Source organism: Gossypium raimondii, chromosome 12 (genome assembly GCF_025698545.1).
Source record: "Gossypium raimondii isolate GPD5lz chromosome 12, ASM2569854v1, whole genome shotgun sequence".
Lineage (NCBI taxonomy): Eukaryota > Viridiplantae > Streptophyta > Magnoliopsida > Malvales > Malvaceae > Gossypium > Gossypium raimondii.
This window is the reverse complement of record NC_068576.1, coordinates 4,700,494-4,720,437: the sequence shown is the minus strand read 5'-3', so window position 1 is coordinate 4,720,437 and position 19,944 is coordinate 4,700,494. Positions and strand designations below refer to the sequence as shown.

General features: G+C 35.3%; 4 protein-coding genes across 9 annotated transcripts; 2 read left to right on the top strand and 2 right to left on the bottom strand.

The window, feature by feature from the left end:
• The first annotated feature begins 733 nt into the window (after positions 1-733).
• Positions 734-4,198, top strand: LOC105762947 (probable hexosyltransferase MUCI70). Of its 4 annotated transcripts, none has more exons than XM_012580935.2 (8): positions 734-896; positions 1,070-1,188; positions 1,397-1,576; positions 2,105-2,176; positions 2,260-2,459; positions 2,718-3,133; positions 3,332-3,516; positions 3,677-4,198. In XM_012580935.2, the coding sequence occupies exons 2-8, from the start codon at positions 1,107-1,109 to the stop codon at positions 4,048-4,050; spliced, it is 1,509 nt and encodes a 502-aa protein (XP_012436389.1). In that variant the 5' UTR covers positions 734-896; positions 1,070-1,106; the 3' UTR covers positions 4,051-4,198. The 4 variants fall into 4 exon arrangements, with proteins under 4 accessions (XP_012436389.1, XP_052480999.1, XP_012436391.1 ...); XM_052625039.1 differs by having other exon boundaries at positions 744-896; positions 998-1,188; XM_012580937.2 differs by having other exon boundaries at positions 748-896; positions 1,098-1,188.
• LOC105762946 (uncharacterized) lies at positions 4,188-8,359 on the bottom strand. Its single transcript, XM_012580934.2, has 13 exons — positions 7,989-8,359; positions 7,828-7,894; positions 7,503-7,609; positions 7,158-7,226; positions 7,008-7,062; positions 6,717-6,764; positions 6,470-6,627; positions 6,095-6,333; positions 5,752-5,842; positions 5,243-5,371; positions 4,984-5,137; positions 4,600-4,694; positions 4,188-4,503 (listed from the first exon to the last, which is right to left on the bottom strand). The coding sequence occupies exons 1-13, from the start codon at positions 8,205-8,207 to the stop codon at positions 4,318-4,320; spliced, it is 1,617 nt and encodes a 538-aa protein (XP_012436388.1). The 5' UTR covers positions 8,208-8,359; the 3' UTR covers positions 4,188-4,317.
• A 117-nt stretch (positions 8,360-8,476) lies between these two features.
• On the top strand, positions 8,477-10,809 carry LOC105762950 (protein CHAPERONE-LIKE PROTEIN OF POR1, chloroplastic). The gene is made up of 3 exons (XM_012580941.2): positions 8,477-8,998; positions 9,487-9,847; positions 10,482-10,809. The coding sequence occupies exons 1-3, from the start codon at positions 8,669-8,671 to the stop codon at positions 10,655-10,657; spliced, it is 867 nt and encodes a 288-aa protein (XP_012436395.1). The 5' UTR covers positions 8,477-8,668; the 3' UTR covers positions 10,658-10,809.
• A 1,001-nt stretch (positions 10,810-11,810) lies between these two features.
• Positions 11,811-16,372, bottom strand: LOC105762948 (probable protein phosphatase 2C 60). 3 transcript variants are annotated; one of them, XM_012580938.2, is made up of 5 exons: positions 16,003-16,372; positions 15,069-15,517; positions 14,370-14,737; positions 13,060-13,296; positions 11,811-12,419 (listed from the first exon to the last, which is right to left on the bottom strand). In XM_012580938.2, the coding sequence occupies exons 2-5, from the start codon at positions 15,385-15,387 to the stop codon at positions 12,150-12,152; spliced, it is 1,194 nt and encodes a 397-aa protein (XP_012436392.1). In that variant the 5' UTR covers positions 15,388-15,517; positions 16,003-16,372; the 3' UTR covers positions 11,811-12,149. The 3 variants fall into 3 exon arrangements, with proteins under 3 accessions (XP_012436392.1, XP_012436393.1, XP_052481000.1); XM_012580939.2 differs by having other exon boundaries at positions 15,069-15,437; XM_052625040.1 differs by lacking the exon at positions 15,069-15,517 and having other exon boundaries at positions 16,003-16,371.
• Positions 16,373-19,944: the final 3,572 nt, after the last annotated feature.

Sequence of the window (19,944 nt, the reverse complement as noted above, 5' to 3'; positions counted from 1 at the left end):
CCAATTGTTTAAATTTGTTAAAAACCAACGGATTAAAAGTCGTCACATGGCATAATGTTTATTTATATCAAAATAATTCAAAGAAAAAGTAAAATTTATTTTATAACATATTAATTGTATAAAATTTAAAAATTTTATAAAAAATTTATATATTAAAGAGATCAAAATAAAAGCTCAAAATCATATAAAAGTTCACAAAAATTCTAAAAAAAGTTAATTTTCTTAAAAGAATTATGAAATTTAATTTTTATAATATATCAATTATATAAAATAAAAGTCATATATAATTATAAAATGATAATTATTTGGTGCACATTGATAGAAATTTTAACCTTATAAACGGGTTAAGATTTTACTACATGTCCTATTTACTTATTTTTAAAATTTTAAATACTACTTGACATATGATAAAATCACAACTCCACTCATGGAATTAAAAAATTTTAATGTATCAAATAATTACCCATAAATAAATGCAAAGCAATGGTTATGTGGCTTTTTATGTCGCTTGTCCTTGGTAATTCAGTGAATAATCTTTGATAAACGTTGACCATAAATTTTAGAATTATTTTAAAGAGAGAATTCGTTTTAGCCTAAAACAAGGCTGGATGGAATTTAAAATTGGGCTGGTGAAGCCCAGACCCCAAATTGCTATTGCTTCATTCACTCTTTTCTGGTGATGAGATAAAACGATGTCGTTAGCCCTGTTTCTTTCAGATACCCAATGATTCATGACACATTAAACAGCGTTACTTGAGATTTATATTTTCTTTTGCTTTCTCAGATTTGAGTCTCAAAACGAACATCAACACCCACTCTTTTGTTTTACCTCCTTTCCTCTTTCTCCCTGGTTTAGCTTATCTGTTTCTCTATATGAATTCCTCTGACTTTGATAGGTATTAATATTTTTGCCCTTTTATTTCTTTTTTATGCTTTGTTGGATTCCATATCTGTGATACATTTCGTTGAAGTTTCAAGTTCTTTTTTTTTTTTTTAGATTTAATACAATGGCAGTTTATTAGTAACTTTCCCTGTTTGATTTTGATCATTTCCGCCGGGCTTTTTGAAGTTTTCTTTTATTGGTTATGAGGTGTAAGTGAGTACTAATGGAAAGTAAGCTTCAACTCCCTCAGTCTGTTCGTTTAAACCGTAGAGGAGACCGTAATAATCAACGCCCTTTTGCTAAAGGTAAGCAAAATCTATACGATTTTCACATCCCTTGATGAACTGAAAAATAGGGTTACCGTTATAGCATTGATTTATGTTGTATGATCGTATATCTTTGTATTCATTAAGGAATGGACTGTAAATTGTTTCTGTTACCGGCTTCATTTTATGGATTATTGATTTTGGGGTCACTTTGACAAGATGTAGTTTTGGGGGGGTTTTGATGCAGATGATGAAAGTGGCTTGTTTTCTTCAATGAGGTTGCCACAAGATAATCCAACCAAGATTGTGTGGAAGCAGGGGTTTATTCGATTGGTTCTTGTAGCAGGCATTCTATGGATGCTACTTATTCTTATTGTATTGCTATTTCATGTTTGGTCATGCCAATCTTCAATTTCTTTCTTGTCAGGTACGGTTTCATCCATCTTTACATTGGTATGTACGTAACTTTATCTTTGTTTGGATTTAAATAGTCGGCTTTCTGTTAGTTTCTTGAAAGGTATAACGTAGGAGAATGAATGGATACTGATCTATTGTACAAATTTTTTTCTCCAGCAACTGGTCATTTATAAAGTTAACTGAAATTTATGTTTCAACATTGGCCTGTAGTGTACTTATACTACTTAACAAATGCTGTTAGTTTGATTTGATATACTATCATCTTTTGTACATGTTAATTAATTAATCAGATAAATACTTGGAAAAAAGATTGGTAGGCTTCTTTTCTGTATTAGGGAGGTTTATAAACAAGCCAGAATTTGCTTTTGCTTCCATTTTTTGTGTGCTTCACTAATTTTCGATTTAGTCACCATTTCTCATTTGTCAAGGTTACATCCATAATTAGTAAAATTGTCCTAAACAATCTAAAATTTTTGGTCTGCAAATTGTAACCTCGTTTTGTTATTGGTTTAAGACAATATGTTCCCTTCATATGCAGCTATGTGTAACAAAGAGGGCAAGGTGTTCATCGCAATGGACTTGCTTGGATTGGCTCCAAAACCAGAACATCGTAAGATTGCTAGCTCGTCTTCATCAAACTGTTGATACCTCTGTTTTAATATGAGTGATATTGATTGTAAGTTAATGAAATAGGTTGTCCAATTCCAGTAGCTGATGACCCTGACAAAATAGTTATTCCAAAGGGAAGAACACCTGATGCAATTGTTAAAAATCTAACCTATATTGAGGAGGAGGATTTGGTTAACAATGGATCTCAATCCTTCGCAGTATTCGGAGGTAACCAAAGCTGGCTGCAAAGAGAAGAGAATTTTAATTTGAAGCCAAGTATGAAGGTAGGACATATTTTACTGCTTTTAATCCCCTGGTCGTATTCATATACGTAGATAACAAATGCAAATAATAATGGTCTAGGTCCTGGAGATTAAAAAAAAAAAAAAGGAAGATTTTTTCCCCTAATTACTTGTTAGATTTCATCTATTTTGGGGATGAAATTTTTCTCATTCTTGCATCAACCCTCTCCTTCTTACCCCTTTTAGATGGTTGAAAAGAGAATTAAAGGGCTTTATAATGTAATAAAATTCTCCTTTTAGGTGCACTGTGGATTTCTGAAAAATGGAGGTGCTGACCTGAATCCCGTGGATATCGAATATGTCAAGAGATGTAGGTTTTTGGTTGCATCTGGGATTTTTGATGGATATGATGTACCTCATCAACCATCAAATATAAGTATTCGTTCTAAGAAGCTCTTCTGTTTTCTGATGGTTGTTGATGAAGTATCTCTCAAATTTATTAAAGAAAATGTGACCGTCAGGAAGGATAAAGATAAGGGGATGTGGGTAGGCTTATGGCGTCTTATCCCATTGAAGCATCAACCTTATGATGAGCCCAGAAGGAATGGGAAGGTTCCCAAGATTTTAACCCACAGGTTATTCCCTCAAGCACAGTACAGCATTTGGATTGATGGTAAAATGGAGCTGATAGTTGATCCACTGCTTATTCTTGAAAGGTAAATTCATGTCTTCTTCAATTGTTAACAATTTTGCTTTTTCCATATTTTTCCTTGTTGATGAATGAGGAAAGACAATCTCCTATAATATCCAAGCCTACTAAATATGCCTTGTTGATTTAACTTTTCCCTAGCTGTATAAAGTTTGAATTATTTACATCAATGCAGAAACAGTTATGAATTATTTTCTATTGGCAGATACTTATGGCGTGATAAGCATACTTATGCTATTGCTCAGCATAAACATCATAGGAGTATATATGAGGAGGCTGATGCAAACAAGCGGAGGAAGCGATATGCCAGACCTCTTATCGATCTGCATATGAAGATATATTACTCTGAGGGCATGGAGCCATGGAGCTTGAAGAAAAATACGATTAGCGGTATGAAGGGAGACATAGGGCTCTTCTATGAAATATGGAAGGGTTGCCTTGAGTAGTGAAGTGCATGCCCTTCCAATGAGTTCATAAAGGATGCATTATATATATTTTTTCTATTGATGCATTTTATATTTCTTGATACTAACACAAAAACCAAATGCAGATGTGCCAGAGGGAGCCATAATTATAAGGGAACATACAGCACTGAATAATTTGTTTAACTGCTTGTGGTTCAATGAGGTCAATCTCTTCACACCAAGAGACCAACTGAGCTTTGGCTATGTTGTATACAGGTTAAAGGGGTTGTTTAAGTTCTTTATGTTTCGAAATTGCGAGTACTATTCACTTTTTATCCTGCACCCACATACTCGGGAACATTCTTCTAAGGTAGAGTGGGTGAAAAGCTTGAGTGAGTTCAAGGGTAGCGGTAGTAGCATGAAAGAAAGTAGAGGTGGGTTTGGCTTGTGGACTCCCTATCCCAAGAACCTTGATTCAGTTACCCTGCCACAAGTGGTAAGAACATCAAAAGCTGGCTGATGTTTATCATAAGTAATCTCAATCGTCTTTTGAACCCGAAACAGTTATTCTGTGATTTCTTTTATGGATCCATCCCTGCTTTGTTAAGCAGGGATGCCCTTGTAAACTTGTGTACATTAGATGGAAAAGAAGGTAAGTTGTTTCCTAAGCATGATTCATATTGAAGTCAATAATAATTATTATTGCCTTTACATGATCCCCAAATTCAGAGGTGCATTCTTCTGCATGAACGTGCGTATTTGTCGTATACATTATTTTGTATTGGATCTATTGAAGAAAATAACTGGACAAGGGAACTTGGCTGATGATCTCGTTAAGCCGTCTATTTAAGCTGCGAAGTGCTTCAATGTGAGGCTCGTCTTCCTCAACAGGAATCACTTTGGCAAAACTCCCTTCTTCAAGATAATCTACCACTCTGTTTGCAGCTTCAAGCCCCGTGACATATGATTTCTCCTGTTATAAGCAAGTAAAAACCATTTTCTAACCAGTTATATTATGCTATAAAAATCTCTGGCTAAATTATATGCAATTTGAGATCACAAAAGCAACCTGTAGCCAGGAACCGTGTCGAGTTATTATCCAGTCTCCGGCCATAAACAAATTAGGGAACGATGTAGATCCACGCATCATGTACTTATATGAACCTTTTCAAGAAGCAAGAAAACACTGAATTAAGTAGTGATTTAGTCCAAAGGTATCTAAACATATTGCAGAATGCTTTAAAAGGTCCGAAATTTATAAGACTATGTTTGATCAAAGTCTATTTATGGGTTTTCTTCCATATATGCATCATGATCTTCCTAACTTAAGTAGTTAAAACATCTTGCAAGATTAAGTCTTAAGGTTAATAAACTCTTGGCAAAATAAACCCTCATCGTTCCCTTGATATACACTTTGTTACCGTTCAATTCAATTAGGTGGTTAGGAGCTCACCCGGGAAAAAATGAGTCAATCTTTTCGGAAACCTTCCTATTTCTTTGGCCACCACACAGGCACTCTCGAGGTCATTTATGTACTTTGATAGGTATGAAATAACCTTTTCGGTTACAAGCTCATCATTCAAAGGCAGCAACTCATTGGCATGATACTGTATTACAAGGTAAAGGTGAGATCCATATTCAAAGGCAGAGTTTCAAAAATTCTTTCCTTCCAATGAAAAAAATAAGACCCATGTTTGAATGCATGAACTTACAAAATCAGCTTCTAATACAGTTTCTGTATCATCTTTATGTTCGTCATGAATTACATTCAAGTCAAAGATGGTGCACCCGAATAAATCATCAAATCCAGCACAAGCGTTGCTTGGATTCGGGATGGCAACCTGGTATATTCAATACATAATATCAGCTTTAGCACCTTGGCAAAGTGACTTCTTGATGCAGCATAATATCCTTTTAGATGCAGCCAAGTTTATTTTTGCTGCAATTTCTTGTGATGAAAACTAAAAGGACCATGATTAGCTGTCTACCTATTATCTTTTTAAACTCAGTAAATCCAAGTCAAATTTCTCCAGAACCTACTGCAAGAGCATATCAGAAAAGTGCATAGATGGATATACCATTGAAGCAGACAGCCAGTTTTAAGTCAAAATAATAGATCAAAAGGAGGAAAATAAAGTAAACAAAGAAATCCATTAGAGAAATGCACAAGATTGCTGTTATGATATTCAGTTCTAAACCAAGGGAAGATCTAGGGACAGACCTTCCTATCCAGCCACAACTTGACAGTAACCACATCGATGCCGGCTAAGTTCAAAACTTTCAGAAACTCTTCCCGTTTACATAATGCTGCACTAAACAGGACTCAATTGCCAGTTAAACAGGATAGCTGAAAACAGCTGTCAACTGAAGCACTAAAACTCTAGTAAAGATTTAGAGAAAACATAAAAGCATGGAAGACCATCCAACTAAAAATTAGGACATTAAGCTTTGGTCCAACATATTGAAAAGATAAATCAACTTAAACTACGTGTATTAAGTTCCAAACTTATAGCATATATTACACAACGATGAATCCTATGTAAGGAAAGAACAGAAGGGCAAACCTTTTCTTGATAGTTTCTTGAAGTGTGGTGATCCCAACAGCCACGACAACTGCATCAACACTGTATGCCTCGTTGCCACAAACTACTTCTGTTACACAACCTGTTTCCTCATCGAAGTTAAAATCTGTCACCTTTTTATCCTCCAACATTTCACAACCTTTAGCCTTCAAAGACTCCACCCATGGCTCGAAAATTTTCTGCTTAGTAGTTCCACGACAAAATGCTACATCGAAATGCTTCTATAACCATTCATAACATAAAACTTCACAGGGTCAAATTTGAGCAACAGCAGATTACAGATCAGAATGGGAGTTGGGTTGAAAATTCTTTGCACAGGTTCAAAACATTTATAGAGAGGAACTTCAACAATCAAACCTGGTGGGCAAGAGTTAAATAATATAGCAGTCCTAGAGTTGCTGCAGCACTACATTGCTCTGCTGGAGCAAACAAACCCACTTGAAGTAACGGACCAAAAATATCCTGATAGAGCCTCTCTGAGCATCCAAACCGTTTAAAAAGCTCCCTTGCAGTAACTACCAGTTAAACCTCTGAATAAGGCACTTGAATATTTCATCTTTGATTCATTCAATGATGGATTCTAGTACTGAAAGGGAATTCTTACTTGAATCATATTTTTTCCAGGCAACATCAGTGTTGTCAAAGTCAATTACTGCAAACAGGAGGAGCGGTCAGCTGATAACGGAAATAAATAGAAAGCTAAGAAAGATTGCCATAATTATGTTATTTAAAAACATCCAGTTACAATCCCAAAGAGATGAAAATAATCAGCCTAATATTCAGTGCAAAAGCAGGGAAGTCTTATTAGAAAAAAACCAAAGGATAAAGTCGATATCCCCAGGCATTGGAAAAACACCATTACTTTTTTGGAAGACAATGAATCATTACTACTTGCCTGCAGCCATCAGAGGAAGTGATGTTAATCTATCAACCAAGGGGAGTCGGACAAACTGCATATAATGGAACGATCTCGAGATGTTAATAAGCGGAACTATCGACTTTACAGACTAGCAAATAAAGCATGAAGATGGAACTAAGAACATACTTGAGTGTGGTATAAGGTTCCTAATGGAGTTGGCAATTGAGGGAGTTCCTGGTATACTGGAAATTCAACCTGCAGAGTTATCCCATGTCTGTTTAGAAAACCGAAAGCAGCTCTATTGAAGGTTCATAATATTTAGCTTACCAAGGTTTTCACAATGGGAGAAATGTCTTTGTTTTTTACTTTTTACCATGAACAAATCATTCTTATAACAATGACGAGAAAATTATTGCTTGATTTGCTAGCTTTGTTCCAAACAGATGGTAGAAACTATTGAATGATGCAACTATAACAGTTCTTATATCAGGTGGAATGGCATGTTTGTTCAAAGCAACTAATAGAAAATACCTCTAATCCTTCCCCTGAATACTGTGCAGATCTTGTCCAGCTAGTGAAGGGCTTGATAGCCAACTCATCAACAAGACTGAATATATTTTTATAGGGATACCAAAACCCTAACACCCCCCCAAATAAAATAAGGAAAAAAGGGTTCAAACCAGAGATTAGTGTTCAATATTCAATCAAAGAATCTAATAAACAAATTATTAGAGGAGCAACATAAGTCATACTAGTGCATTAATGGGAAAACCAAGCCCTTTGTGGCACTGCATTTGTATGATTCAATCATGGCAGAAGAGCAGAAACATAAAAGTTTGGTTCTACAATGATTTACCTTGGATACCGACATTATCTGGACTGCCTATACCATCACCACCATCAAGAACAGTAACATCAAATCCCTGAAACAAAAATCGTAACTCCTCATTTTCACCTAAACTGTAAGTTACTCAAGGGAAAGACAGGATTCCCCCCGTAAGCAAATATAGTAAGAACCTGTTTGCAGAGATGGTGAGCAGCACCGAGACCAGCCCAACCCGAGCCAACCACCACAACTTTCTTCTTCTTGTCGTTGTTTTTACTGTTGTTGGTGTCGTCTCCTCCTCCATTGACATGGGCTCGAACAGAACCAGGGCTGTTGGAAAACCCAACTCTCTTACTAAACCTGTTAGACATAAAAGGTGTGAGCGTGAACCATTTACTCATAGCCAACATGTTTTTGTGGATGTTTGTTCTTCAATGGCGTAACAATTAACGCTCTTCAAGTGCCCCTAGATGACTTTTTGTTTGGTTAAGGGACTGTCCAGAAATTAGAGACGTGTACACATGCTGCTTACTCTCATCACCACAATTTTTAGTTTTTTTTTTCTTGGTTTTTTTGGCTGTGATTTTAACATCTTTCTTTTGTCTTAAGCTACGCCAGTGGGGATCGAGAACTGTTAAAGACAATTAGGCTGTAATTTCCTGAAATTTTAATGTGCAATTTTTAAGCAAAATTTACGAAGAATGATTTGGTCAGACAATCGAACGGTTCCCATCAAAAGAAAACATACTCCCGACCCAAGCGCAAGCATAAGCTTTTTTTTTCATGTCTGATTAAATTCACCTTACATTTTCTTGTCCCAAAAAAGAAGGGAAATAAAAAAAGCTTTTTTTTATCATTTTTTGTTCGAAAAATGGCTGCAACCACACTCTCCGTCCGGTCAAACCGTCTCACTCCAGGCACCCCTATTCCCAGACCGCCGGTCAACCTCCCCACCCAAACCTACCCTTCTTTTAAACCCACAAAGACCGAGCCCTGGAGAGCCACCACAATCGTCCACTCCCGGCGAATATTAGCAGCTCGAGCTGGTTCACGAGCTGATGATTCGGCTCCCTTCGAGATGTCTGTTGAGAACGCGCTCAAGCTCCTTGGGGTCTCCGAAAATGCTTCTTTTGATGATATTCTTCGCGCCAAGAATTCGATTGTTGCCTCTATTAAGGATGACCAAGAAGCTATCGCTCAGGTAATTCATTGCCCTTTTTTTCTTCTTTTGTTCAATTTCAGAATTTTCTGAAGTTCAAAAAGATTTTGATGATAAATATTGAACCTTTTTGTGTAAATTCGATAATCATGCAACTTGTTAGCATTTCCAATCTTCTCTGTGTAGTTTGCAAATTCTGTCATTTATTTATGCTCTCAAATTGCGATTTGAGTTTTTTACTTTGTGTCCATTACCTGGATTTGATTTTATTGTCTCAATTTACAATAATTGTTCTTTACAGCATACCTACCAAAAAAAAAAGTTCTTTATAGCATGTAATTTCCCATTTGTATCTGGTGGACATTTCCCATTTTTTAGATTATGCAGATGCTGTTATTTGTTGCCATGAAGTAGATGATGCTTATGGTGGTTCACCTATCCTTCTTTTCACTTAACTAAGAAGATCCCCTGGACATAGCATGGTAATCTATGGTTTTTGTTTTTCTTAGTACTATGTTTTATGTTTTTAGGTTGAGGCTGCGTATGACATGTTGCTTATGCGAAGCTTAACCCAACGACGAGCCGGAAAGGTGGTGGACAGGAGCATTAGATATGCAGATGTTAAATCTGTTAATCCTTCCGGGGTGGGATCGATGCCACGGTGGGTGCAAACGACTGTGAAGAATTTACCTGTTTCAGTTGTAGCGCCGGTTACAAGCGAATTGGGCATACAAGCTGGTGTATATGGAGCTCTTATGGTTCTGACGTATGTGAATGGAGCTTCTACGTCCTCTGTGGTTCCTTACACCGGACCTGATGTTCCTGGGCTTATCTTAGCAAGTAGCTTTGGAGCTTCCTTATATTTTATGACCAGAAAGAATGTCAAGCTAGGTAATGAGACTTCTTGCATGTGGATTTTATTGCTTGCAATAGAAAATTTAATTACATGTTGCTTTTGTCAAATGTGAGAATCCAGCAATTTCTACTTGCTATTTGTTTGCTTTTTCATCTTATCCAAAGAAGCAAAGGACAGGGAGAAAGAGCAGAGAAAACCTTTGGGTTTCGGAGTGCTGCTGCTTCTTACTGAGTGAAAAACATTGTATCTAATGGTGTATATTTGATTTAACTTTATTCACTAGTTCATATATTGTAGGGTATTGCTTGTGAAAATGGATTACTGGAAAATTTCCAAATTTCATTTTATCATGCATAGAAGATTTCCAAAGTTCATATAATCATTCCATATGGCTAACTCTTCTTTGTGCTTCCCTGTCTAGTGGTTTATCAGAATTTTTCTTTCTTTGAGCTAATAACCTTATCAGTTTCCTCAAGTTGAACTGAGGCTTTGCTATTGAAGTCTTTTAAAGCAAAAGGAAGTTGGCCTGCCATAGGGGTTTCATGACCTGCGAAAGCATGCCAATAGATTAGACTGCATTCTTGTACAAATTCCAAATTTGTTTAAACTTTAGTTTAGATGAAACATCTTAAGTCATTTCCTTTGTGTTTTTTTCCTCTCTTTTGGCAGGTAAGGCTACATTGATTACTATAGGGGGGCTTGTTGCTGGTGCAGTGGTGGGATCAGCTGTTGAAAACTGGTTGCAGGTAGACATTGTCCCGTTGCTTGGGATACACTCTCCGGCTACCGTAGTTAGTGAATTCATACTCTTCTCTCAGTTCTTGGTTTCAATGTATCTAAGGTAGGAAGGATGTTTCTGGAATTTAAATTGTAAAACCTGTAATTATTCATTTGCATGATCATAATCAAGCTTTTCTAGGATGTGTATCATTGCATGTGTACAAAACTACTAATAGAAGATAGTGAAACTTCAAACCCTCTCGACTTCTGCTCAAAACTTATGTTCCAATATGTGTTTCTTTTTTGCTGTTGGAGGATGGGGTAGCTTCTTTTCTTTCATGCATTCCAAGGGAGAAGCTTGTGGATTTTCTATCATTAGCTGTTTGCATTAGCCATTGCCATCTATGTTAGTCACATTCGCATGTCAGTTTTTTTTTTTTTTGAGCTCTTTCATGTATTTGAAGGGGCGTTAGAGATCTTTATCCCAATATCTATCTCAAAACAGGTTGGGTATGAATATTTAAAAGAAAAATATTGAGAACTTAAGAACCGACCTATTGATCTAGTGTTTATCTTCTCCAAGAATAATTTAGGTTCGAATCACAGTTAAAAAAGAAAAAAGAAAAAAACTGAACAGTCAGATCAAACCATGGCTTTGTTGGACATGAATGAATGAGCTGACTCTCCAATTTTTTTTTTACCCTGGTATCTGCATGCTTTATCTACACACGGAAATTGTTTGTTTACAAAATGAAATCAGTAAAAAAATCTCATTTTAAGATTTATGCTGATATTTCTCATATTTGAGTCTTGAAACCAAAAAGTTAAAATTTATGAAACAGGAGAGTCCCGTTACCAAATGTTTTATGGAATTCCCTTTGAAAACTTAGCTATACATAATTCAAACGTAAAGATTTTGACAAGAAAACATTTAATGATAATATTGTCAATGTCTAATATGAAACTTAGCAGACTACCGGAAAAACATGAACAGATATGCCTGCCAGACAACATTAAACGAAATGGTGGGATTGTCCCTGAATCCTTCGTCAATATTACAGACAAAACAATCCAACACTGTAAAATTTGAAATTCGTGAAACAGCAGGTATTAATCTTATTGAGTTTTAGCAGGCAATACGATCCAACAACAATTTATGAAAGCCCAGAAAAGAGTTCGGAAACATAATTTCACTAGATATCCAAAAACCATGAAATGGTTGCTAGCTCCCTTTGCTTCTGATCAGTAAGATGTTAACTGTGTTTGTATTTCCAAGAATGAAAAGCAAAAATAAATAAATAAATAAAAGAACATATACTGTGGAAACAGTGGAATTAAGAGTCGAATGCAGTAACTGAAGAACAAAAGGAGACTGATATAATGAGACCGGAAACTAGCTTAATTAACTATAATAATCTCTCTGTCACCTTATCTTGCACTTTTCCTCTAAGCTCATTTTAAGATTTTCGGCACGATGTTAAATGCAGGTATTGGTTTCCAGTTAAAACTTACAGGGTATATTAAAGAATTGAAGGCTTGTTCCTCTTATGGCCTTTGGAATCTACCAGGTGTATTCACATTAGACAATGATGCAACAAATAAAAGCATGCAGCACGATTAGGTACTGCCAGCTTCTGTTGGTGTGGCACAAGGAGCCAGTATATTAGGACGCAAGTTGACTCCTCCTCCTTTAACTGATAGATTCGGACCCTTAACCGAACTAGCCCTGCTCACAAGGTTTGAGTCAAGAAACACCACGATTACTGTGATGTCATCGTGGAAATGCCGACGCACGCCGCGGTCAATCTTCTTCAAGTCAGAATACCTCATTTCCCTCTTATTTGCTGCTTCTTTTAGAGCAGTTTTTACCAGCCTTCTTGCACTTCCCTGCATTAAGTCCAAAACCCAATAAGAAAAAAAGGTTAATTTCTCAGTTCTTTTGGTACACTTAATTTAAGATGACAAGATAAACGCAACTACTTATCTGTGAATGAACAGAGGAAAACAAAATCAAAAGACAGAAGAAAACGAGAACATTGTTGTTCCACCTTGAATGAGCATGCATTCGTGTATGCATGTAGTCACTTGACACACATGCAACAAGAAACATTGAAGAAGGGCGTAAAAATGCTCATTACAGAGCATATTGTCATTCATTATCAGTCAATTGGTCTGAAGATCAAATAAAATGTGATGTAGGGAGGTAGTGTTCAAACCAGACGACTTGTTATCAAGGTATTTTGCTTGAAAGTTAAAAAGGTAAACGTTAAGCAGCAGTAATGGCATGGAAAAATATTGAACAAGCAGTAGCCGGAAATCATGGCTCTTCCGGTGGGATGCCATAGCTCATAGTCATACAGCAAAGGAAATATTCTCAATATCACAATCAAAGCTTCCATAATCTATTATCAGCAACCAACTAAAAAAGGCTTTCATACTCTAACCAAATGGAAGTTTCAGAAGGATAGGAGAACGGAGTAGTGTTATAAACAGATCAACTATATTTAACTTTGAGGCATGAACTTACACTTCGTGGATGATTTTGTACTATATCAACAGCTTCTTGATTGCTTAAGTGCTCCCAGAGCCCATCTGATGCAAGTATCACAAACTGATCGTGTGGCTGCAGTTGGTGAACTGATATTGATGGGTCTGCACTTAATATTGGCCTTTTCAAAGGTTCCCGAAGGCGGAATTTTGAATATAAAGGCTCCCTGTTGAACTCGGCCTTTTTCAAATATACATCACCAATTGATCTGGAAACCTGAAAGGTTAAGAATTCTATCAATAACACTCTCAATATGCAAGGGAAAGCAGAACATACCATGGAAAATCATAAAACCATGCACTAGTGAAATGTACTAAGCCTCTCTTTGTTTGGGAGATGGTGAGGGGGTTGTTTTAGTAAACTTATTGCAGATACTTCGTGAATGAATTAAGGCAGTGATAGCATCTATCATTGAAATAAGTTGAACTTACGGGGCATGGTAAAAGAACTATTACTCCAATCTCACACAGTGAATTACATATCCTCCCTTTGCGTGTGTGCGCCAGGGGGAGGGGGGTCATTTTGCCAAGAGACGGCTCCGAACATCTCCCAAAGCCACCAGTACAGCACAAACCAGGATTTTTAGCTTATTCTCTTGTAAAACTGAAACATGGGAGAATTAACTCCTAGATCATATACCTATATAGATGAAAATCCAGCAGCTAATGTGATTCCATAATAAAACCTAATAACCATCAAAAGGAACGTGCTGTATCAATGGGTAACTATCGAAATTCTTCCTTTCCATGAGATCAACATACAGTCCAACAACTTTCTTAGATTGCACAGCTTTTAGGGTAGCACCATTTTATCCTTTTCCATGATCTTTAATAATTACAAACTTCTCTCATAGCCAAAGATATTCTTCGTTTCCTTTTTCCTCTTTTCACTTTGCAGATAAAGCCATGCATCCAACTGGAACCAATAATTATAATGGCTATCCTTCCCCTTCCATGGCTCCACCATATAGGAGGAAAACATATGATGCAGCTGATATAACTCTTTCTTTCCAACCAATCAAACAATTTCCCATCAAATACTACTTAGGAATTGTAATCATATAACATTTTTACTCCAAACACTTTTAAAGGCATTTGCTCATTTTTACTTTTTAAAAAAATAAGCATCACCAGCTGAAACTCTGCCCCCATGTTTATGCTCTAGGCATTGAGTATAAATCAAGAAAGCTAAAACAAATTTTTTAAATAATCATAAGTAGCATTCTCTGTAGTGCTAAACTCCGGCAAGGACTCTCTTGAGTGTCTATAGCATGATTAGATGAAAATTACCTGTATGAGACCTTTTACACGCCATACATTGTGCTTCAAAACAACAATCTGTGAGTCATCAGGGTGCAATGACTGCAGCTCTTGTCTTACAGATTCTATGCACACATTATGCTCAGCCGACAGCTGAATGGCTAGAACCTCTCCTGTTGCCTTCACAGCTCTCCCCAAAACAGCACGCGAATCACCAAGGTTGGCAACATAGAGGGTTCCACCACATATGACACCAACCAGGCAGCAGGATCCAACAGCTGCAATTTGTGGCTTCACAGGCCACTGTTTGGTAACAAGAGACAAAAAACCCTCTTCTGTTGCTTGATACGCTTTTCGTATCACATCAACTGACATTGTCTGCTGCTCTGAAATGAACCCTGAACATAACAAATATTGTTGAATAGTAAACATCAATGATACAAAAGTGCATGAAGAAAATAAAAATAAGTCAAGACAAAGACCACGATCTACAGCTACGAATCAGCAGTGAGATGCAAAATAACAAAAGTGATAATCATGAACCTAAAATTGTTTGGATTTAGAACAACAAACCTTAAGTCTTCAACTATAGCGGCAACAACTTTACCATGCTATTCAATCATTTAATTCTATCCAAAGCAAATTGCTTATAGAATATTAGTTTCATCTACTTAATCAGTAAATAAAGGTTAATAAATAATTAACCCCAAGCAAAGGCTTTGTACTTACGCTTGAGATGTTGAAAAAGATGTTCATTTATGAAACGTGAAGTCTCTGGGCCCCCATGTCCATCATATACGCCAACAAAAGTACCATAGGGACCCAACTCATTTAAACTCAAACAACCAGACTCAAGTTGGCTCTGATCCTCAAGTAAATTGTTTGCCTGAACCACTGCCATCGAGAACTCACCATTGACGTGCTGCCCTGTGTCCTTGTACCACAAAAGTCCATCTTGGCGACCTCCGGTATCCAAACTTGTGTGACTGTATTGATCTGACCTTGGCCGAAAACAGGCCCTCAAAAAGTTCATCAACCCAGATAACATCCCTCATCTCATCCAGAAACCCCTCCAAGTTCTCCACATCTAAATGTGCCCTATATACAACCAAACCTTAGAAACCTGAACAGCGAAGCCATATCCTCCTTTGCTTCTCAACACGATAATTTAAATAGTACTACAGCAACAGCAACAACAAAGCAGACCAAAAGATTAGCAATATTGCAATGTGCAATAAAGCTCAAAAACAACTAAACCAAGGAAGCCTTAAGTAAAAATAATATCTTCCACTACTCTTAACCTCAAATACAAAGTTAACAGCATCACTCAGATGAAACAACAAATTTGATAACTGTATAATCAATAATTAGCAGATCAATAATTTACAAGAAGATATTAATATCGAGCTCAAACAACAGAAACACAAAGGAAGGGTTTTTAAAAACAAAAGAACCGGCCAAAGCTCACTTTCTTTTCTTTTCTTTTTTCTAACGAAGTAGTTGGTCAGCCATTAGAACATCCGGAAGGTCTAATGTTTCACATTGAGAACTTTAAACAACCCAGTTTTACATATCCCTTAAGACCCTTTAATCCTCGTAATTCAACTCATATCTCCCACTGTCCCACACTAAATATTAAAATAAAAAATAAGAAGAAGTATACCTTGTAGTTTGACCACTTTGGTTTAAACTTGAAGAAGAGGATCTGGAAACAGAAAAGGAAAAAACTTCATGCGAGCATGGAATTGGAATTAGCAGATCTATGGATCAACCAAATCAAAAGAAAAAGTTTAAGTTTGGGTTTTGGTTTTGGTTTTGGTTTTGGTTTTTGAGTGATGAGATATAATTGAAGAACAAGAACAAGATAAGAACATAACAGAAAAGATGAAAAGGAAGAGGGGTTTTTTTTTCTTTTCCTTGTTCAAAAAGGGGAGTGTATTTATGTGAAAGATTTCGGCTTTGGCCTGAACAAACTAATAAAACCTTTTTCTCTTACTTGGCAAATTGCGATGGGGTCTCTCTTGTTTCTCCCTCAAATTCTCAGCAGACAAGACCCATAAAAGACCAAAAATGGAGGGCTAGAAGCCAGCAAAGCAAAGGTCTAGTCTTGGGCCCCACCCCCTACCAAGAAAAGAGAGAGAAGGTTGATTAGATGAATGGGGATCTCAGGCTTGTAATTACAGGTGGGTTTCATCTTGGACCGCTATGTTGTTTCCACGTGTTAGCTTAAGGAAAGTAGGATGAAATCTTTGTGCATTTGGCGGTTGTCGTTTTTAACCATGGAAATATTATTACTCTCTAACCCGTTTTTTTTGTTTGTCTAAGGTTTTTACTTCCCTAAATTTGCGGTCGCAGCCAATGGAATTAGTATTTTCAAATTTCAATTAAAATCAAATTAATTAATTGAATTGATTTAATTCGATTAATTAATCGATGGTCGAAATTAGTTAAGTCGGAGATTATTTAATAATTTTTAAAATTTTAATTATCGGTTAATTCATTCAAATTAAATAATTAATCAACTTTAATAATTAATATTATGTGTTAATTATGTGTTAATTTCAAGACTTATGTAATGTTTTTAATTATGTAGTGTTTCAAGACATAAAATTTTGGTTAATTGGGTTAACTTTCAAGATAAAAACATATAAATTTTGGTTAACTAATCGAATTAATTGAAATATTTTAGTTCAATTAACGGTTAAAAATTATACAATTTGATTAATTTGATTAATGTTAGTTCGGTTCAGTTATTATTTGAACACCCTAAATAGAATGCCTAAGCTAACATGATACAATATAAGGATAGTTTGGTGTTCAATGATTACTCGTAACATGTTATGGTATTTGTTTATATGGTAAATAAATACTAAAATCATATATAATTTTAATTTAATATTATATATTATATATAAATATAAATATAATTTTTTATGTATATAATTTTGATTTGATTTAATTTTTACAAACCATTAATAATATTATCAAATTAGTACCATTTTATATTGATATATTGCATAGACAAATAATTAAATTAATCTTGTCGAAACCATTTTTAAATTTGAAAAACGGGGATCGACTTCGAAAATAAAATGGGAGTCGCCACCGATCTTTTATTGAGGTGTGATCGGATCACCTTAAAAATAATTTTAGGTTTGCAAATTTTGAGAAAAAACAGGTTCGGGAGTCTGTTACGCACGAGGAAGGGTTAGCACCCTCGTGACGCCCAAAATTGGTACCGAATTGATTGTTTAATGTCTTAGTGTCGAGAATTTGAAAAGGTTTTAAAATACGATCATTTGAAAAGAAAATTTGAATAAAATGAATTGGATGATGAGACTCACTTATTTCAAAGAAATAAATTGACACACTCAGTAATAGAGGTGCTCATGGGCTGGGCCGGGCCAGGTTCGGGCTGGGCCCGTAAAAAAATTTCAGCCCGTAAAAAAATTTCAGCCCGAAATATGGGCCTGAGATTTTGCCCAGGCCCGGCCTGTGGAAAAAAATGAAACCCGGGCCCAGCTCGGCCCGACCCGTTTTTTATTTTTTATTTTTTTATTTTTTTACTTAAAAGTTAAAACTAATTGTTATTAAATTTATATCAAATATCAAATTGTAATTTTTTGTATATAATGAACAAAAAATAAAATAAGATTACTTGTTTGAATTTAATTACAAACAATTAATTTGAATTTAATTACAAACAATCAATTCTTTAAAAAGAGTATAAAAATAAAAATTGATTATACAATTAATTACAAACAATTAACTCAAAATTTAATTACTTTTAACTTTTAACTTTTTAACTTAAATATTTTAAAGTTTATCATATCATTACATTTTATGCTTTTAAAGGATAACAAAATCAAAATTGATCCATACTCTCATTGATCTTTGATCTATATTCCATAGTTCGGATGTAAACATAAAGAAAAAGAAATTAATGAAATACTTATTCTATAAGCTAAATTACATAATACATATGTACCAAAAAGAAATTAATGAAATTAAAACGCATAAATCCAATCCAAATTCATAAATGGAAGCATCTCCATTTCTCAATCCCATTATTTTCCTCCTACTAGTAGATAAACATTACCATAATTTAATCAAAATTTAAGTTTTTCTTTCCCACTAATATTTTGGAAATTCACTTCTTTTTCAGAGGAATCTGTAAGCATAACAATGTTTTGAGATAAGGACAGAAATTATCATCTAGAAAATCTGCTAATCTTGCATTTAATTGCAAAATGTTGTACAAAGTAAAATAAAAGAAAATTAAATTAAATTAAAATCTAAAAAGAAAATGTAAATGAAAGCTTACGGGAAAGGATTGGAAGCTAAGGTAAGCCAAATAGATTTCAATGTTGCCTGTTTCTGCAAAAAACAAAGCAAAAACAAAAAAGATGAGTTTAAATGAAGAAACTAAAATTGCATCCTGAGAAGATAAATAAAACAGCTTTGCAGACCAGTTTTTGAGAAGATAAATACATGCAAAATGATCCAAGACCAAAGCCTCCAGTAGTTATCCAGGTAATTGTATCTAAAATTGTTGCCTGATTATCCAGCATTTATCCCAAAATAAAGTCTTATTATCCATCTTATTATCTAAGTAAATGTATTAGTGCAATCCAAACTACCAGGCTTAAAAGAATATAAGTCTTGATGGATATCACACGTCGATCTCATGATTTCTACAATCAACTAAATACTCCCCGACTCTCCCTATCACCAAGCCACAAACACACTTGAGATATTAAATGTAATCTGGACAAGAATCTCATGAAAGAACATAACTTCCTAATAACAACAGTAGTAGATAAAACATGAAATAAGAGCAGCAGCAACAAATAACGATCAAATCCTCTAGAACATAACATAAGAAATTCATAAAAGTATAACATCAGGAGCTTGAGAATTGCTATTGACTAAGTTGTAGGCTTTCAAAAAATTAGCAACATTAACGAATCAGAATCAAAATAATTAACATAAAAATCATATGAACATCAACGAATCAAAAAATCATATTAACATTATTACCCAAAAAATCAAAATAATTAACATAAAAAGTCTTTTTACCCTTAAATGCCTAATTCTGGAACTGGGTGCAGGACCGGAGGTGGACCGGTGGAGGTGGAGGTAGCTTGATGCCTTGATTTTGAAATTGGGAAAAAAAGGAGGAGGGCACGATAGGGTTAGGGATTTGGAAGACTGTAGGGCAGTAAAGCAAAAGTTAAAATTAGCAACATTATTACCCAAAAAATCAAAATACAACGCAAAAAATATTATGAACATCAACGAGTAAACAAACGGTTTACCTTAAATACGAATTTGTTGGCGATTCAGGAATAAACAAACCCTTAAATGCTTGATTTTGGAACTGGGTGGAGGACCGGAGGTGGATCGATGGAGGTGGATCGGTGGAGGACGGAGGTAGCTTGATGCCTTGATTTTGGAATTGGGAAAAAAAGGGAGGAGGGGAGGGGAGTCAAGGGACGATAGGGTTAGGGAATAGGGCAGTAAAAGTAAAACAAAACTTAAAACTTAAAATTAAAAATTAAAAATTAAAAACTAAATGTAGTATATTAATATATTTATAAAAAAT

What these genes read in the sequence shown, in the direction of transcription:
- LOC105762948 (XM_012580938.2), bottom strand. Translation starts at nt 15,387, where the DNA reads ATGTTATCTGGGTTGATGAACTTTTTGAGGGCCTGTTTTCGGCCAAGG. An exon ending in TCTTTTTCAACATCTCAAGC is followed by an intron (nt 14,738 to 15,068) that starts GTAAGTACAAAG and finishes TGTTATGTTCAG; the next exon opens with GGTTCATTTCAGAGCAGCAG. An exon ending in GTGTAAAAGGTCTCATACAG is followed by an intron (nt 13,297 to 14,369) that starts GTAATTTTCATC and finishes TTAACCTTTCAG; the next exon opens with GTTTCCAGATCAATTGGTGA.
- LOC105762946 (XM_012580934.2), bottom strand. Translation starts at nt 8,207, where the DNA reads ATGTTGGCTATGAGTAAATGGTTCACGCTCACACCTTTTATGTCTAAC. An exon ending in GAACCTTATACCACACTCAA is followed by an intron (nt 7,063 to 7,157) that starts GTATGTTCTTAG and finishes CATTATATGCAG; the next exon opens with TTTGTCCGACTCCCCTTGGT. An exon ending in ATTTAACTCTTGCCCACCAG is followed by an intron (nt 6,334 to 6,469) that starts GTTTGATTGTTG and finishes GAATGGTTATAG; the next exon opens with AAGCATTTCGATGTAGCATT.
- LOC105762950 (XM_012580941.2), top strand. Translation starts at nt 8,669, where the DNA reads ATGGCTGCAACCACACTCTCCGTCCGGTCAAACCGTCTCACTCCAGGC. An exon ending in ACCAAGAAGCTATCGCTCAG is followed by an intron (nt 8,999 to 9,486) that starts GTAATTCATTGC and finishes TTATGTTTTTAG; the next exon opens with GTTGAGGCTGCGTATGACAT. An exon ending in CAGAAAGAATGTCAAGCTAG is followed by an intron (nt 9,848 to 10,481) that starts GTAATGAGACTT and finishes CTCTTTTGGCAG; the next exon opens with GTAAGGCTACATTGATTACT.
- LOC105762947 (XM_012580935.2), top strand. Translation starts at nt 1,107, where the DNA reads ATGGAAAGTAAGCTTCAACTCCCTCAGTCTGTTCGTTTAAACCGTAGA. An exon ending in GGCTCCAAAACCAGAACATC is followed by an intron (nt 2,177 to 2,259) that starts GTAAGATTGCTA and finishes TTAATGAAATAG; the next exon opens with GTTGTCCAATTCCAGTAGCT. An exon ending in ATTTGAAGCCAAGTATGAAG is followed by an intron (nt 2,460 to 2,717) that starts GTAGGACATATT and finishes TTCTCCTTTTAG; the next exon opens with GTGCACTGTGGATTTCTGAA.